This window comes from Chiloscyllium plagiosum, unplaced genomic scaffold (genome assembly GCF_037043375.1).
Source record: "Chiloscyllium plagiosum isolate Xiang-an unplaced genomic scaffold, Cpla_swu_hap1 HiC_scaffold_15, whole genome shotgun sequence".
NCBI classification, from domain to species: domain Eukaryota; kingdom Metazoa; phylum Chordata; class Chondrichthyes; order Orectolobiformes; family Hemiscylliidae; genus Chiloscyllium; species Chiloscyllium plagiosum.
In genome coordinates this window covers 55,551,731-55,571,154 of record NW_028270153.1, presented here as the reverse complement: position 1 = coordinate 55,571,154, position 19,424 = coordinate 55,551,731, and the positions used below count along the sequence as shown (strand labels likewise).

General features: G+C 40.6%; 1 protein-coding gene across 1 annotated transcript in view; it reads left to right on the top strand.

The window, feature by feature from the left end:
- quoa (quattro a) overlaps positions 1-19,424 on the top strand; it is a 144,666-nt gene that overhangs the window by 96,059 nt on the left and 29,183 nt on the right. Inside the window, exons 11-18 of the mRNA XM_087994601.1 lie at positions 1,540-1,688; positions 4,360-4,498; positions 5,795-5,917; positions 7,240-7,431; positions 11,151-11,977; positions 15,601-15,853; positions 16,433-16,522; positions 18,451-18,675. Coding sequence (XP_087850727.1) covers positions 1,540-1,688; positions 4,360-4,498; positions 5,795-5,917; positions 7,240-7,431; positions 11,151-11,977; positions 15,601-15,853; positions 16,433-16,522; positions 18,451-18,675 — 1,998 coding nt within the window. The remainder of the gene's footprint in view (positions 1-1,539; positions 1,689-4,359; positions 4,499-5,794; positions 5,918-7,239; positions 7,432-11,150; positions 11,978-15,600; positions 15,854-16,432; positions 16,523-18,450; positions 18,676-19,424) is intronic.

Below are 19,424 nucleotides of genomic sequence, written 5' to 3'. Positions count from 1 at the left end.
TCAGCATTTCCACAAGGACACTGACCAATATTTATAGATATGCCATAGAAAACATTCTAGCTGGATGCATCACAATGTGGTTTGGCACCTGCTTTTCCCAAGACTGGACAAAATGACAGAATTGTGAATACAGTCCAGTCCAATAGGCAAAGTAGCCTCGCATCCATTGACTCCATCTATACTTCCCGCTGCCTCAGGGAAGCAACCAACATAATCAAAGACCCCTCCCACCCTCATTATACTCCCCGACACTCTCTTCCATTGGGCAGAATAGAGTCAGAGAGTCCTAGAGATATACAGCATAGAAACAGACCCTTCGGTCCAACTCTTCCATACCAATCAGATATCCCAACCTAATCTAGTCCCATTTGCTAGCATTTGGCCCATATCCCTCTAAACCCTTCCTACTTATGTATCCATCCAGATGCCTTTTACATGTTGTAAATGTACCAGTGTCCACCACTTCCTCTGGCAGCTCATTCAATACCCACACCAACCTCTGCATGAAAGTGTTGCTCCTTAGGTGCCGTTTAAATTTTTCCCCCCTCACCCTAAACCTATGCACTCGAGTTTTGGACTCCCTTACCCTGGGAAAAAAGACCTTGGCTATTCTCCCTATCCATGCTCACCATGATTTTATAAACCTCTATGAGGTCACCCCGCAGCCTCTGACCCTCCAGGGAAAGCAGCCCCAGCCTATTCAGCCTCTTCCTGTGGCTCAAATCCTCCAACATCCTTGTAAATCTTTTCTGAATCCTCTCAAATTGCACAATATCCTTTCTATGGTAGGGAGACTAGAATTGCACGCAGTGTTCCAATAGTAATCTAACCAACGTCCCATACAGCCACAACATGACCTTCCAACTCCTATACTCAATGCATGACCAATAAAAGAAAGTGTACGAAACACCTTCTTCACTGAGATATGAAAGTTTGAATACACATATCCACGGATTCAAGAACAGCTTCTTACCCATGGTAATCAGAGATGGACCTCTCAAACATTAATTCCACTATCTCTATCTGCACCTTCTCTGCAGCTGGTAACACTGTATTCTGCACTCTGTTCTGTTACCATGATGCATTTTGTATGTATAATCTGCCTGTAGAGCATGCAAAACAGCACTTTTCACTGTTTCTCAGTACATGCAGCAGTGATAAATCAATCAACCAATCACGACTGATCTGATAAACTTTCCTGCCTTTCCCCCATAACCTATGATTCTTTTACTGATTAAAAGCTGTTTATCTCAGTCTTGAGTTCACTTAATGACCCAGCTGAAATAGCCCACAGCTATAAAGCATTCCACCTATTCACCAATTGATGCCAGGTCACATTTTGCAAGTGCAAATGGAATTGTGTAACTGTGTGGTGACAATTGCATTGACGAAGTGTCTGAATTGTCTTTTGCCAGGCCTGCAGTGTTTCCATGTACAGTTTATTCCGATTGTAAACGGGATGTTGAAAGTACATTTTGGATTTGTGACAACTTCTTTGCTGCAGCTGCAATTTTGACTTTTATTATTTTCTGCTTAAAGGAGGTTATTCACTGCATAAGTAAGCACAAACTGATGATGAAACATGTTCTGCAAGATGCCCGATTGGTCACCCTGCAGTTGGAAGGTGGAGCAATTCTTGCTCGACTGAAAAAAGAGGAATCTCGATTCAGCTCCTCTGAGGACTACAGGTGAAAGCTCATATGTGTTTAATTCCAATATTTTAAGAGAGTTTGTTGATTTTAATTTTTACGAAAAGCCTTTATTGTATTGATATCAATATCAACTGCATAATCATTATTTATAAATAATTAGTTTCAAACAATGACTACGCTGCGTTGGTTGCAAATTGTACACAATTGTGTCAACCATCCATTCTAATTCTTGTTCACCTCTGACTTTGGTGAGTTGCACCAATTTCACCAAAGAATTGATGTGAAAAACTGAATTCTTGTTTATGAATTCCACCACAACCTCAACCACTCTCCTTCTTTAGTCTCTGTGCATCAGAAGAAGCTCACTCCCTCTATTGTTCTTACTCCAACCTACTATGTATCCATCAACTTTCATCTGCATCATCAGTGAGGTCAATATGGCCCAGCAATTTGGGATTTTTATCCATTCATTCATGAGGTGAGGGCATCACTGGCTGGTCCAACATTTATTGTCCTTCCCTAATTGCCCAGAGGGCAGTTAAGAGTCAATCACATTGCTGAGGGTCTGGAGTCACATGTAGGCTACACCACATATGGATGACACTTTCCTTCCCCAAAGGGCATCGATGAACCAGATGGGCTTTTCCAACAATCGGCAATGGATTTATGATCATCATTAGAGTCTTAATTCCACATTTTTATTGAATTCAAATTCCATCATCTGCAGTGACAGGATTCGAATCCAGGTCCCCATGTCATTACCCAGGTCTCTGGATTAGCAGTCCAGCAATAATACCACTACACCATCTCCTTCACATTCCCTTCCTTAACTCCCCCACCTCATTCAATCCCCTCCTGATTTCGAAAGCCTCTGCAAATTCCAAAACTACCTTGATTCATTTTCACTAATTTTACCTTCATTTCATGGAGCCATTTTGTTTGGTAAGGTGGTTGGCGCCTGGCTAAGGCTTTGTTCAGGTACACCAGTAAAATTTAAATACGAAGGCAAATGCTTCAGATGCTAGACATCCAAAGCAAACACAGAGAATGCTGGAGAAGTTCAGCAGGTCTGGCAGCAGAGAGAAACAGAGTTAATGTTTCGAGTCTGGTAAATCTCTTCTTCAGAACAGATGTTGCAGTAGTTCCATAGTTGGACTCAAAATGTTTTCTGTTTCTCTCTCCACGGATGCTGCCTGTTGCTCCAGCATTCTCTACATTTGACCAAGACTAACTATATTTTTAGAGTGCTAATCTGCCTGTGATTTCTCCTAATTCATTCAAAACCTCTTTGGCACTTGGTGGTGCTCATGTGCTGTTACTTCTCTGGATATATTTTAAGTGCTCACATGATCTTCCCAGTTAGTTCTGTCTGACTGAATCATCCACTGTGCTGCTGATCAGTCTCTGTCTTTCTCATGTGTTCACTCCTAGTGAGCTGTTAAGTCATGCCAGTGCTCTTGCTGTGAGAGAAAAGGATTGACATTAGACACTTGGCTTTGCTCCCATATATACTTGGTTCTGAAAGCAGCACACTGAATAGGCCAGATGGTAGCACGAAGGAAGTTGAATGTCTCCACTTCACAGTTCTGTGTCTTAGCATTCCCTGGCTCTGTCTGTGAGAACAGTAACAGTAAGCAGCAACTGTTTACTCCAGGCACATTATTTTGGAGAGAGCCACCATAAAGATAGTGAGATAGATATGGAGAAGTGCATCACCATTCTTCTGCCATTTTCCTTTCTACATATCATATTAGGATCAACATCTCAGAGAGGTGTGACTCCCAACAGTGTCAGAAGAGTAGAATTTTAATGTTGAAACGTCTAGATGAGATACTGCATACATTTCCACATTATCTTTGAACAGTATAACTTAACCTCTACCCTTTTACTGGAGTGATGAAGAATAGTTCTGATCTCTTGACGGGAGGTGACAAGCAACTTAATCACAGGTCAAAAGTTATAAGCTATAATGATTAATTTGGGTTGACTGAGAAGTGACCAAGAATCTAACATGAAAAAGATGGCTTGAGGTAAAACACAATCAAAACAGGTGGTCATCGACTTGGTCAGTTACACTCCAGGTTACAATCCTTTTCTTTCAAGTGCACACTCTAACCTTTCTGTCCTTTAGCTGAGAAACGTTGGCTAGTAACTACTTCAGGGCAACACCGGTGACAACCCAGAAGATTGCTGGTTGGCACAATGACCATGACACCTGACCTTTGCTATGAAGGGGTGGAGGTTGTGGTGGGGTGGGGAGTGCACCCCAGGGCACTGACGTAAATCATCACGTGTAGTCGCTCGTGTGCCCATTCTGTCTTGATTGTGTTGTATGCAAACAGTAGCTTCTCTAATCTTTGACTCATGATTAAATTACTCATCACCTTCCATCAAGCTTTCAGGGCCCGTAAACACTCCCCTTCACTAGAGTTAAAGGGGAGAGCTATGAGATTATAAATTCTATTTCATTTCTCCCACTGATTAAAGACAGTTTGTACAAAAGCCTGGCAAGTATTTCTTTTTAACCTGAGTTCATCTGTCAGGTAAATTGTGGATTGATTTCTTTTTTAACATTTGTGATGACTCTGTGAGTAATTGGATTGGTTACTTGTTTTTATTCTTATTTGTTGTAATTATGCTATAAATTTATGAGGTTTAAAGGTTCTCAGTTGTATGAGTTAAAATGGTTCCTTCTGTTTATTTGAAGGGACACCATTGATGCAGTGACATCACTGTACAATAAGGTGGAGGAGCATGTCCACACTCTCGTGATGAGGTCCAATCAGTGTCTGCAGCATCTAGAGTTCTTACAGGATTTGCGGAGACTGGAGGATAAATTCAAACAGGTTTGGGTTTAGCTATTCATTAGCACTTTGGAGTAAGGGTATTTTTTTTTCACTATATTGCTGTAAATGTGATTTATCACATTGAAGAAAGATGATTGATTTAATGGCCTATGGGAGTACAGCAGATGTAGTGGTTTTAGATTTTCAGAAAACATTTGATGAAGCACCTTATCAAACACTGTGAGGGGTTTGACCCAGCAGCGATAAGGAGTTTGGTGCAATTTAACATGGGGAATTATGCTGCATCTTGAGGAAAAACTAGAAATGTAATGAAAAGATGCCTGTAGTATAGATGAACAGAGAAGCCACAGGACTAAATTACACAATTCCATGAACAAAGGAAGTCCGGCATTTGAAAGTGAAACCCAGCACAGTCACAGAAAAAGCCAAAAATAAGTTAGGCTTTATAATTAGGTTCTTGCATATAAATGCAAAAATGCAATGATAGATTAATAACATGCAAAGGTTAGGCACAGAGATTGTGTGCATTTTGAGACAAACGACTGTAAAAGCTACATTACTATCTTCAAGAAATACAACAAGACTTATTGAGATTTTAGGAAATATATAAATGGAATCATAGAATCCCTCCAGCATGGCAGCAAGCTATTCGTCCCATTGAACCCACACCAAACCTTCCAAAGAACATCCTACCCAGACCTATACTCCCCTACCCTGCACCTCTCTGGACGCTATGAGCAATTTAGCATGGCCAATCCACCCCAAACCTGCACATCTTGTAGGGTGAAACCGGGGGACCCGGAGTAACCCACACAGACATGGGGAGAATTTGCCAACTGGAGTCGAACCTGGGTCCCTATCACTGTGAGGCAGAAGGGCTTCAGATACCAGGGTTGATTTGAATAGTGTGCGATACATGAGAAACAGGATAACTGTGGCTCTAACAATTGGGTCCTAAACCCAATATGTCACATTGTAGCAAGCTATGAATGACCTAACCAGCAGTTACAAGTAGCCCACCATACAGGTGACTTTCTTATGCCTTTCTGGACATGTATTTCCCTCTCAGCTGGACATTACCTCCAGCATATTACAGTAAGAACCCATTTTCCGTGAAGAAGGTGCATCTGACATAAAATACAGAAAATGGTAGAGCTACCCAACGAGTCCATGGAGAAATTAATGGACTCTGTGGATTCTCAGCATTTTTCATTTACAAATTCAGCTCAGTGTCCATGGTTGTTCTTTAAAATAAAACTTGATGTAATTGTGACTTAAGAGTGAAACTGATCGTTGGAGAATTGTTTTATTATTATCCTTTTGTTAATTCTGCAGCGAAACAACTGGCTGGTTTGTGAAGGTGAATCACATTTGCAAAATTTAGTTACAAATGGTGATTCACTGAATGCCATGCAACAAACACAGGATAACTTTTCTAGATTCTTCATGCTGATCACAGTAAGTGACATCTAACACTGCTTTAATTTGCAGTATCTGTACGTTTTATTATACTGAAAGCATTTTCCCAATGATTAAACTCTTGTATATTTACCAGTACTAATTTACCAGTCAGAATATATACAGGGATTGATATGAATGGATTGATATCTGTCTTAAAAAAAGGTATTCATCTAGCAAGTTTGCTGAGAACCAATGCAAGCAGAACTAGCTAGTTTATAAAGTAATGGTTTTGAAGGGGTTAATGTTCAGGTTACATTAGCCCCACCTAAACTACTGTTGTTTCAAACTGTCTGTGGATGGAAGCAAGGAGGTTCATGCTAGCTTTCGGAGGGAGCAGATGTGTCTATACCAGCTCCGTAAGGTCCTAGTTATTATGCCTGACTGAATGTAGTTGCACTTACTATCAAAGAGCAATGCCTTCGATTGTACATACTGTAAGGTACTTTGTCCTTTACCACTAATAAGATGAAGACAATGAAAAATTGGTGGCTACCTCAAACAACCTTCACCCAGTTCCACGTTGCGGTAGGGGTAACAAACACCATGAAGTAAGCATCGGGGATGATTCCACTCCAGTTAATGACATGATCTCTATAGTCATGGCTGTGCCATTAATTACAAGTTGTAACATATACCTTGATGCTAAGATATACTAACGGACAGCAACCACAGTACATTTCTGTTTCTCTTGTACATATTTCATCTAGTTTGGAGAAAATTCACAATTCATATTAATTCTATTTTATTTGCATCGTATAAACAAAAGTCAATGAGAGAATCAAATCTCATGTTAGGAACCATTGATTATTGTACATATTTGATGGGCAGACTTGTGTTTAAACACAAGTCTGCCTATTGTGGTGTGAATTACCTGTCAGTGCTGTACATACCATATTCAATATGCCTCCTATGTTCAGATGTATTTCACGGTAGTTACCATTCAGACCCTGGGGTTACAAGCAGCTAGTCATTGAGTGGTATCACAGTAGCTGCATGAAAGGTGTTGAGAAGATGGATGAAAGTTGACTAATGGCGCAAAATGGGTGGAGGGAATAGGAGAAAATAATGTTGAAACTGAAATTTTGTTCTAAGTTCTGCAGTTCCTCCCCCTCCACCTCTCTATTCTTTTGGCTCCAGCTTTAAGACATTCCTGAAAATCTGCACCTCCTATCCTAATATCTCCCCATGTGCCTTGATGCCAAACTTTGTTTGATAGCAGTCCTTTGAATTGTTCTGGAAAATTACAGGTACTACATAAATGCAGTTTTTCTCGTTGAGTCCTACAATTTTTAATCTTTCCCTACAATGACATCTTGCAGCAGGAATACAAAAAGGGCTTGGAACTGTTGCAAGAAGTGGATCAACTGGATGGCTCTTCATATCCTGAGTTTTCAGTGTTCAAAAATATGGTGGAAGATTTCAAAGTACGGCTGAACAATTTTCACATTAGAGCTAAGAGACGTCGAACAGAATTGGAGGCCCTCGTTAATTTGTACAGCTACTGTAATAAGGTACAATGATACGATGATTGCAATGTGAAGAACTGCAAAATATATGGTCTGCCTGCAGACTTTCTTCCCAGGATGCTGAAAAATGCATGAGCTGAATAAAATAAAACAAAACCTACAATTTCTTCTTATTCGGCCTGATTGCCAATTAGAGAAAATCTTTCAAGTAGTCACATTGAGGTCGAACTAACTAAGCTGTTTACTTTACTGGCATTCCAACTAGACAGCTTGTGAGGCCTTGGTTTTTTTTTAAAGTTGAACAATAGAAGCAGCCTGAATGGGTGTGGCCAGCTCTCACAGACCAGGATTTCTAGTTTTTTAAAAGATTTTAGGTTCAGCTGAAGCTGTTGCAGTTTTAAAGTAGTAGAAGCTATCTTTTCCTTGTTCCCATTACAGCTTGAAGCTGGGGTTTCTCTCTGCTGCTGGGTTACCTGTGAGACAAAGGTATTTTTCTGAATTTGCCTTTTTGCCAAGGGGTGTGTTTATGAGAATTTGCTATATTGGAACAGTTAATTGGTAAAAGTTGCTATATCTACTATTCTGATAAGTTTTCAAATTGAGTTGTTATTTTAAGTTCTTCTTTATTTTGTTGTATATTACCTGCACATTGGCTCAGTGATAAGCAATGCTGCCTTACAGCACCAGGGACCTGGGTTCAATTCTGTGTGGAGTATGCACATTCTCTCCGTATCTGCATGGTTTCCTCCCACAATCCAAAGATGTGCAGGTTAGGTGAATTGGCCATGTTAAATTACCCACAGTGCTAGGTGCATTAGTTAGGAGTAAATGTAGGAGAATGGGTCTGGGTGGGTTACTCTTCAGAGGGTCGGTGTGGACTTGTTGGGCTGAATGGCCTGTTTCCACACTGTGGGGAATCTAAACTATAGTGTTTGAATAAATTGAGTTTTGCTTAATACCAACAGTTTGACCAATTGAATTGCATCTGGAACACAGCATGTTCTATTTGCTTCTTAAAATATTTTGAGGGATTCTAGTCTGGTCCATAACAAACTGGGGGCTCTGGTCTGGATCAAAATCTCTAATTCCAGGTTGGGTTTAGGATTATTGGACTCAAAGGCAGTGAGTGGAAAGTGTTAGTGCCTTTTGTTTTGGGTGTTGAATTTGATTGGTTTAAATAAGGTGTGTCTTGTGTAATAATGGCTCTTTCAGTCACTAAGCGTTTTCTGAGGATGGAAAAAGAGAGGAAGTGTGCAAGGCAACACTTTTGGAATTGGCAGACAAGTTGGTGTTGGGGGTTGCCTTTATCATGTGAAACAGGGAGGGAATTGCAGCAGGAGATCAACATTTATGATTGCCAGTAATTTGTCTGAGATAATTGTAAATACTGATCATAACCCATTCACGTTTTTGGAGAAATTTAAGGACAAGAGTTCCAGACTGTTTAGATGGAGGTTATTATGGCAGCCGTTCAATTTGAAAATTATACATGTGGCAGGATGAGAAAATGTAATTGCCGATACATTGTCGCAAGTTTGTTAAAGAAAGATGGAGGCAAGAACAAACGGACTGAAATAGAATGTAGTTGTGAATGCTAGCATGCTTGGTGTCAATGGGATGTGTATGTATTAAGTGTATTCATAGAGTTAGACTAAGGGTTTTTAAAAATGAAGCTATCTTTACATATTAATTTTTTGAAAGGGGTGAGGTGTGACAATGCTACGGGTTTAAGAGGTTATTTTGTACTTGTTTTTCTTTTAAAGAGAGGTTTTAAGACCGAGTTACTGAGCTGTCTAGTTGGAATACCAATAAAGAAAACAGCTTATGAGGGTTTGTTTTTTTTTTGAAGTTGGAACAATAGAAGCATCCTGGATTTCTAGACTTTTTTTCGCTTTCAGGTTCAGCAGAAGCTGTTGGACTGTTGAAGTAGTTGAAGCTATCCTTTCCCTCTCTCGGTCACAGCTAGAAGCTGGGGTTTCTCTCGGCTGCTGGGTTACCTGTAGACAAATGTATTTTTCTGATTCTGCCTTTGCACCAAGGAATGTGTTTATAGGATGTTATTAAATTGGAACAGTTAATTAGTAATAGTTATTGTATCTGTTACTCGGTTAGGTTTTCTAATAGAATTAAGTTATTCTAAGTTCTTTTTCCTTTTGTTGTTTTTTAACCACAGGGTTGGAATAAATGGCGTTTTGCTTCGCGTCGAGTAGTTTGACCGATTGAATTGAGTCTGGAATACAGCACATTCCATTTGCCTTTAAAATAAGAGAAAGTTTGGGTCTAGGCAACCTTCTTAAAATATTTTGAGGAGGCATGCTCTGGTCCATAACACATTGATTCTGCCTTCACAAAGGAGGGTACAAACAATATCCCAAAAATATTGGGGAACACGTGCTCTAGTGATCAGGAAGAACTGAAGGAAATCAGTATTAGAAAGGAAGTGGTGTTGGAGAAATTGATAGGATTAAAGGCTGATAAATCCCCTCGGCCCAATAGTCTAAACCCCAGAAACAAAAACCGAAGTTGCTAGATAAGGTCACGACGTCTGGCAGCATCAATGAAGAGAAATCAGAGTTAACATTTCAGATCTGGTAAACCTTCCTCACCAGATCTGAAATGTTAACTCTGATTTCTCTTCATTGATGCTGCCAGACGTCGTGACCTTATCTAGCAACTTCTGTTTTTATGTCTGAATTTCAACATCTGCGGTTCTTCTGGTTTCTAATCTAAATCCCAGAGTGCTCCAAGAAGTGGCCCTAGAAATAGTGGATGCACTGGTGATCATTTCTCAGGATTTTCTAGACTTTGGATATTGTGTGCAATGATGTGGAGTGGAATTTGTAGCTGCTGGTGGTCACATCTATCCTTGCCTTTTGAGGTGGAAGAGGTGATACATTTGGAGGGTGCTGTTCAAGAATTCTTGATAAGTTACTGCAGTGCGTCTTGTAGATGCGATACACTGCTGCCACTGGGTGTTACTGGTGCGGGGAATGCAAGTTGAAGATGAAACATTTTGGCAGGTTCATGGATAGGATAGGTATGGAAGGATATGGAGAAAGTGAGGTCTGCAGATGCTGGAGATCAGAGCTGAAAATGTGTTGCTGGAAAAGCGCAGCAGGTCAGGCAGCATCCAGGGAACAGGAGAATCGACGTTTCGGGCATAAGCCCTTCTTCAGGAAAGCCCTCATTCCTGAAGAAGGGCTTATGCCCGAAACGTCGACTCTCCTGTTCCCTGGATGCTGCCTGACCTGCTGCGCTTTTCCAGCAACACATTTTCAGCATGGAAGGATATGGGCCAAACACAAGCAAATAGGACTAGTTTAAAATATGAAAACTGGATGGCATGGACAAGTTGGGCCGAAAGGCCTGTTTCTATGCTGTAGATCTCTATGACTTTATGATTGATGTGATCCCAATGATGTTGGCTGTGTTGTCCTGAATGGTGTCAAGTACCTTGAGTATTGTTGCAGCTGTACTCATAAAGGAATTGTGGAGTATTCCATCACACTCCTGAGGAATGAGAATGAATGTTGCACAATTTTATCTTTGTACTTAGTACATGAAAGAGCAAGTGCTGGAAGTATGCAATAGGACAGTCAGGAGTTGCAGAGAGAGCAGAAGAAATGAACTTCTTCAAACCTCAGTTGTTTCTCTCCACAAGTACCTACTGATGTGCTATCATTTCCCAACATTTACCATTTTTCGTTCAGCAGTCCAACATTTGTTGTATATTCCTAACCCCTATGCTTGTCCTCTTTTCCTAGGCTACAACAATGGCAGAAGATTGTAAATATTACTTGAACCAGTCGGGAACGTGCAATGAAGCAATGTTGGAGAATCTTGAGAGTTATCATCAGCGGTTTACAGAGTTCTCTGTTAAAAGATTTCAGCAGATGAAGAGCGAGGTTCATAGTCTAAACAGTACTAAAGGGATGAAGATGTGGAATGTCACCTGGCTGAAATGTCAGGAGGTCAGGCAACTCCTTGAGGAGAAACTGGAATTTTGTAGGAAGATCCTAAAATCTGATAGCATTCCTTCATCAGGCATTAGTGGAGAGTCAAAGAGCACTGGTCATAATTGCAGTAAGGATACTGTGACAAGTAGCTCACTTGTGTGTGGCAGCCCGAGGACTGGAGATGATGTAATTCAGAAGAAAAAGGAGAAGTGTAATCCTTGGTCATGCAGGAGCAGTCAGAACCAGAAAGAAAATATGACGAACAAACCAAAGGGGACACCCGTAAACCCTTTAACATTTAACTGTCCTCTGTGGCTGCAATCAAGTGAAGTTTCAACTGGTAAGAACAGCACACAGAACTGTTCTCCTCCTTCACGGTCAGACTCTGTCCTTTCCCCTTGTGCTCAGCACAAGAGCTATCCTTCGAAGAAGATCATGCAGGCTGCACAGGGTTTCCAATTGTCCCGGCATGCAAGCTTTTGCTCGGAAGACAACACTCCAAGGAACACTCCAGTTGACAGAAATAGCAGTAGTGCTACTCCAGTTATGAATCCTGTCTTGAGTAGAGTGCAAGGATCCAGCTTGGAACATGGGCCTATACAGGAAGTTCAAAAGGCAACAAAAGACAATTCCTAGTAAGGATTTTAACTTTGACATTTGAGAAGTAACTTGTCCATTAGATGTTACTGTCAAAAGCCAATGTACTGTTATTTTTCTTTTACAAATCTTCAGACAGTTAATTTCAACTCAGCAATCCCATAAGCCACAAAGCAGGAGTTTCATAGACATTCCCCAATTATCTGGCTGGGTACAACTGCAATTCTGCAGCTGCTCAACACCATCCAGGACAAAGCTGTCTTCTTGAGGCATACTGTATACTTTGGTTTTTATGTCTTTCATCTTCAGTAAGAGGGACGGTGAGTAAGGGATGGAGAATCAATGCACCATCCCAATCTCCTCTACCAAATCACTAGGTAATTACATTTTTATATCACCAGAGAGCAGAAGTTGCAAGCCCATTTGTGATTGGGAATTGGGGTAAGGTCCCGATCTCAGTGCCATAACACACCCTTTCAGGATCCTGGGCATTAGTCCAATTTAAGATGTTTTGTTTTAAAATCCACTGGGAGGGTCTGTAACTTTAGAGGTGTAGTTAAGAAGTTAAAAGGTTGGCATGCTATACTTTGCCAAATCTCTCCTGGAAACCTAGTCAAAAGGGGTCCTATTTTAAAATCAGTTATATTCATATACAAGTTCCTCATCAGGGGATTAGGGCATGAAGCCAACCTGAGTCATACCAATCATCTAATGATTGCTCGCGTTTAGCATGGTATGTCTTATCCCACCAGGTTCAATGTCATGGGTGAGAATGCAAAAACTTCTGACATATCCAAGTTATGTCTTTATCACTTTCACGCATTATACTGAAAACTATCTCAGAAGTTTGCTGTGAGGGCCTCAATTATTTTCCATTCCTTCGTCTCTTTGCTTTTTTTCCCATTATTTATCTTTCCTTCACTCACTCTTTCTGTTTACCTTCCATTCTCTCTCTGTCTCTCACTCTTTTGATATAACTCACAAACATTCTCTCATTGGCTTCTATTGTTCTTTTAATTTTGACATATTCTGGGAATCACATTGATTGTGTATTTTATATTTTTTAAGAAATCAGTATTTTCCAGGCCTTTGAAGCAAATATTGCCAAGTTGGATTTTCCGTAGATATAGGCACATAAGATTCAGATAATAACCGTCTCTCACAACGTAAATATAACCATTTCCCCTCAATATTCAACAACATTACCATTGCTAAACCCTCATCATCAACATCTTGGCGTTTACCATTGACAAAAAAAAACTTAACCGTGACAGTTATATGAATACAAAATCAGAATTAGCTGGAAAAGCTCAGCAGGTCTGGCAATATCTAAGGAGAGAAATCAGAGTTAACGTTTCAGGTCGAGTGACCCTTCCTCAGAACAGTTACATTAATACTGTGGCAATAGAAATAGATCAGTGGCTGGGAATTCTGTAGTGAGTGCTGTCTCACTCCCAAAGGTCTGTCCACTGTTTTCTGTCATCTGCCTCTCTTCCAACCTAGTTTACTGCATCAGGTGCTCCCAATGTGGTCTTCTTTACATCGGGGACACCAAACGTAAACTTAGGGAGTAGTTCACTGAGCATCTCAGCCAGACTCGCAGCCAGACTCGCAGTTACTGCCCATTTTAATTCCCCTCCCCACTCCCTTTCCGACGTGACCATCCTTGGCCTCCACCATTGCCACGACGAACCAAACCGCGAATTAGAGGGACAACACCTCATCTTGCGTCTGGGCAACCTACAATTCGGAGGACTCAGTGTTGAGTTCTCCAATTTCAAATAACCTCCCTTCCCTTTCCCCGACTCCCTTCCCAGCCCCTCCCCCTCTCTTCCACTCCTCCTGGCCACCTACCGAATTCATTCCTCTCACTGACAACCAGGTCATACCCTCTGCCTGTCTTCACCTATCCCCACCTCGCCACCCTCCCCCCGCCACCCCCTTTATCTGCGCTCCCCTTACACCCACCCCCAGTCCTGAAGATTGACTTCTCCACCTCCTGATGCTGCCTGGTTTGCTGTTTTCTTCCAGCCTCCTGCTTGTCTACCTTGGATTCCAGTAACTGCAGTTTTGTTTTTGTCTCTAACCACTGTTTTTAAGGCAAAGGTCAAGAGAAGGAATAAAATGCACTGACTTAGATAAGTGCAGATCCAAAAATACTCAAGAAGGTCCATGTCATCTAGGACAATACAACCTGTTTGATTGGCATCCCAACCACCTTGAATATTCACTCCTTCCAGCACTGTTGCACAGTGATAGCAGTGTGTATCCTGTGCATCAAATTGCTTAGGTTCTTTCTGTAGCACCTTCCAAACTTATGACTTCTGCCCTCGAGAAGAACAAGAGTAGCAGCTGCATGAGAATACTGCCACCTCCCAAGCCAGGTATCCTTCTGATTTGGGACTATAACGCTGTTCATTCTCTGGGTCAAAATCCAGGAACTCACTTCCTGACAGCATTGTGAGCGTATCAATAACACAACAGGTGACTCACCAACACCATTTGAAGGCAGTTTGGAACTGGTAACAAATCTGATTCTTGGCAAAGATGCTTGCATTATGACCATGATTTTTTTTAAGTTATTGCTTTGCTTTCATATGAACTTATTTGATACTTATTTGACTAATATTGAGGATTATAATTTGAAAGTGAATACCACTTCACTTTCGGTAATTGTGTTCAGCCAATCATAATTGCATATATTTAAGTGGCACATTTTACAGCTAAGGAACATTGGGTGAACATTTAGCTCTAAGGACTACCTAGCAATGTTCTTTAAACTGCTAAGCTAGCACTCTGGAACTGGATGATTTTGAGGCTGTGCATCTGTAGCTATGTGTGATACAAGTCCTGTTGCTTTCCCCATCACAATGATATGTCAAAACTTTTGAAGCACTCAAAACTGTTAAATGTATGGGAATGTTACAGTTGTTGGGATTCTGGAAGAAATTAGAGTAATCTTGGGAATCTGAAAAAAAAAATGGCTATCAAAACTCTAAAGGAAAGGCACCCGTATACTAACTAAATCTTGGGATGTAGATCCAGGGTTATGTGGGCCAAACCCAAGTTCAGAAGAGCATAATGTGATCATATTGAGCACTGAATGACTGTTACTGACTGAAAGTTCAATATGTTCAAGACTGGATATGAACATGTATCTGTCTATAGGAATTCAAGGGTGAGTTGAGATTTACAATTGTCTATGGAGGAGGGAACATATCAAATTTGTAGAGAAATTTAAAGCGAGGTTTGAGATCTTTCTTTTACAATTTATTGTTCTCTTTCACCCAATATCACTGTTATCCCTCCCCATCTGGGAAGGTTTCTATCCTTTGAGCACTTTACTTTATTCCACTTTCTGTTTTAAATTCCCAGTTTCTATCACTGTGTCAAGCACATTCTGATCTGAAAGGTTGAAAGGACAAAATGCATAGACATTAGGTACTTTAAATGGAAAGGTCTTCAATACACTGATAATCACATGCTTCATTCTTAAAATGCACATCCTCAACAATGAGGTCTTAATTGGCAAAGTTAACATCTGTGTCCAAACATATTTTGAAGTTATGGTTTTTTAGTATTATTAACAATTTAACTATTGATTCTTGAGCTTTGTTTTAGACTTATTTTTGCTTTCTGTTTGTTTCCTGCAAATTCTAAGTAATAAGATGCAGCATATTATGGAAGAGATTTTAATCACCGAGAGAGAGTATGTCCGCTCCCTTGGTTATATTGTTAACCACTACTTCCCTGAGATGGAACGCACGGACCTGCCCCAGGATCTGCGGGGACAGCGAGGTGCTATATTTGGAAACCTGGAGAAATTGTACGATTTCCACAGCCATTACTTCCTGAAAGAGTTGGAGAAATGTGCAAAAGATCCTGTTAGAGTAGGAGGCTGCTTCCTCAGACATGTGAGTTGGTAACAAGATTTGCTTTATTTCTGTTTCTATGCTTACAAGTTGACTTCCTAAAGCATCATTCATCGACATAAACATACATTTCCTAACCCACATCCTAACTTCTATCTACCTTTTTACTCTTCTCCCGGATTCCTTTACTATCTTTTCTCTATTCGTGAATCAAACTGTGAAGTGTATTGCTATTATTGCTTCAGAAATGTAGATTTCCTTTAGTATTTTAATTTTCTTTGGATGGTGTTTTTCAGTAATTTTGATTGCTGCTGCAATGTCCTGCCGGCCCTATTTCTAGACTCTTTCAGACTGTACTAAATTAGAACAATGCTGACAACAGGAAAACACAGTAAATCTTTTGTAATATGATTGCTTAATTTGCTTTCATGAATTGAATCTTGAATTAAACTTCCAGTCCAAGCATATGTTCTGAAAAATAGAAATTTAAAATAAATTTTGAAACAAAACTGATGGATGTATGATTATGAAGTTGAGAATTTCCTGTTAAGTGGAATAAATGAATCCGAGAGATTGCTTCATTTTTAATAAGTGTTTTCATCTTAGAATCTTTCATTCTAGGAGGAACAGTTTGGACTTTACGCATTATACAGCAAGAACAAACCACGTTCAGATTTCCTACTCAGTAGCCATGGAAACAGCTTCTTCAGAGTATGTAGTTCAATTAGACTTGGAGTATTGCAGAGCACTAAAAAATGTTTTTATTAAGGTTGAATTTCTTGTTTCCTGACACCCTCAACCCATGTTTCCCAAGAATTGTTTCAACCTCATGTGTCATACTAGCTGTATTAAGCTCCTCTGTATCAGACAGTAAGATTAGGAACAGGGGTAGACTATTTGGGCCTCAAGCCTGCTCCACTATTCAATAGGGTCATGAGTGATCTAACATTCCTAATATCCATAGGAACACCACTGAGAAATTATTTTCATAGATACTGCAAATTATAATTGTTAGCTGTATGAAAGATTGCTAATTTGACACTGACTTGACTCTCAAAAACCCACTGCATTTAGGACTTTCATGAAGCTTGGATTCAAAGGTATCATGTTGATTTTTCACATTCTTTTAAAAGTTACTCTTCTCACCTTTTTCTGAATGCTTGCAGCATCCCTACTAACCTTGCCCTTCTCTGGGCAGAAGGTCTGCTCCCAGAATTTTGCTAATCCCATCGGTGTATCGATAAGCAAAAAAGAGTGGCATCACAAAGCACTTCAGCACATCTCCTGAAAATGCCTCAAGGCATTTTTCCTTCCATCCTTTTTAAGAAAAGAAAGGCAATAAGAGCAATAGTAATCTGGCAGACATATACAGATATTTGACTTATAATATTCTGTGCCTTAACCATAACGAGAGCAGCAAAATTCTTTCTAAAGCATAAAATACTGCTTTATTATTGTATGAACATAGAAAGTAGAAACAGAAGTAGGCCATTTGGCTACTTGAACCTGTTCTGACATTTGACAAGGTCTGATCATGTCTTGACTCCACTTACCCATCTCTCCAATACCCTTTGAGTATCTTAGTTTACAAGGAAGACACTGCACATTATTGTACTATGATCATCAAAAGAGATGGCAAACATCATTGTGTGAGGCTAAACGAAACTACAAATTCTGGATGTTCGAAATCTGGATTTTTTGAAAATGAAAGTGAGTTTTGCACTCTTGCTGTGAAGTTGTGGTATTATGTTTGTTAACAATTTCCCCTCAGCAATGCGGTGAAAGATGACTGGGCGCAGATACTACTTCCTCTGGTGCTGTGCATCTGATTCATGCCAGAAAGGTGACCGCTTCCTGAATACTACATGCTGTTTCTATATTGAATGAGCAGGGGAAATTTGCAAAACCCTGCTCTAAATGGGAAAGCCTTGGTACTATTTGATCATCCACCCATAAGACTAAGACAGAAGATTGGATTGCTTTGTGGTCCAAGGCACATGAAAGTGCTCACTGAGCTGCAGACGACAATAGCAGTCTCCCTGGTCCCATTGAGAAAGAGAAGATAGACCAGAAACCAACTGTCTCCATGTAATTTAGCTTCTCTGCGGCTGACTTATTCAGAGCAACTGTTTGGCATAGTGGATACTGAGGGCAATACAATAGTGCCTGATCAACTAAGCAAGACTTTAGGGAAGTATTTGGTTGAATCTCAATCCATTAGAAATTAGACTGCATTTTCCCAGTTAAAAAATGATGTCTTGCCTGATTTCATTGGCTATCCAAAACCCAGGGAAATCTCTAGGTTGGCACCACTGATGCTGGTATGTGTAGATGTGTTTTGTCATTACAGGGGTACAATGTAGATTTCCAAGACAGGACATGAGCATATCATTCGTCAGTACCAATCCATTGCTTTTAATGGGGAACTTAAAAGATTATAATGAAATTAGTTTGCAGTTATGTCATAGTCAAGCTTAAAAAAATTATAACCATTGCAAAATTCGCTGGCTTAGTATTCATAGCATTAGTAACATCAGTCAAGACAGAAGTAAGACAGACTTCAAGATTCCTTCTGAAGTGCTGTACTAGCAACATCAGCAATGAAATGTTTTAAACTCATCTCCTTTCTCTTGTCACAGACCAAACAACTACAATTGGGTGACAAGATGGACCTAGCATCCTACCTACTGAAACCTATTCAGAGAATCAGCAAATACAATTTACTCTTGAGGGATATGCTCAAAGAGTGCGGTGCAGCCCAGGAGAAAGAGTGCAAGGAACTTAAGGAAGCTCACAAGGTTGTGTGCTTCCAGCTTCGGCATGGGAATGATTTACTTGCAATGGACGACATACAGGAGTGCGATGTAAGCTTAGCTTCATTTTAGAATAGTGAAGTTTTGTAATCTTTCCTTAGAAAAGTCTCTTAGGACCTGTGGCAGAGTAAAAGGGAGGTTAGCATTGGATCCAGAAGCTCAAACAATGGCTAGTCCAAATGCTGGCAATGGTATAGATGGACAGTCAGACAAAACTCATTGTCAAGTATACTGGTCTCAACTCACATAACTACCAAATATCAGAGAGACAACATCAGCAGTGATGGTGGCATACCGTGTACACTGCTGCAAGAAGATTTGAGGCCCCGGGGGTTGGAACCTCGCCACCCCCCACTAATCTCTGTTGCTTTGAAAGTAACAGCGATGTTAAGCTTCAGTGCCAGCAGCTCCTTCCAAAGCTCCACTTGTTCAGCATCTCCCAGGCAACTGCTCGTTGCTGCATCAAAGAGGAAACACATGCTCTGTTTAAAATGGGTTGGAGAGATTATGTGGTGCAGCGTCGACCCAAGGAGCTCAGACCCTCACAGGTTTCCCACAGTTACAGGGGAGGGTCAGTGATTACCTGCATGTGGTAAACCGGGCTTCCTGGGCACGAGCCTGTCTTGTGTATTAACCATAATGGCTTCAATTCCATTTGCATTCAATTGTAACCACAGAAGGCATACCCCCCAGCTGTGAACTCAGTTCCAAAGCAGCTGTGGAGATGTACATATTCCTCACCCCGTGCCATGACCTGCAGCTCTTTGGGGCCCCGGCATGCCTGTTGGGATGGACCCTGG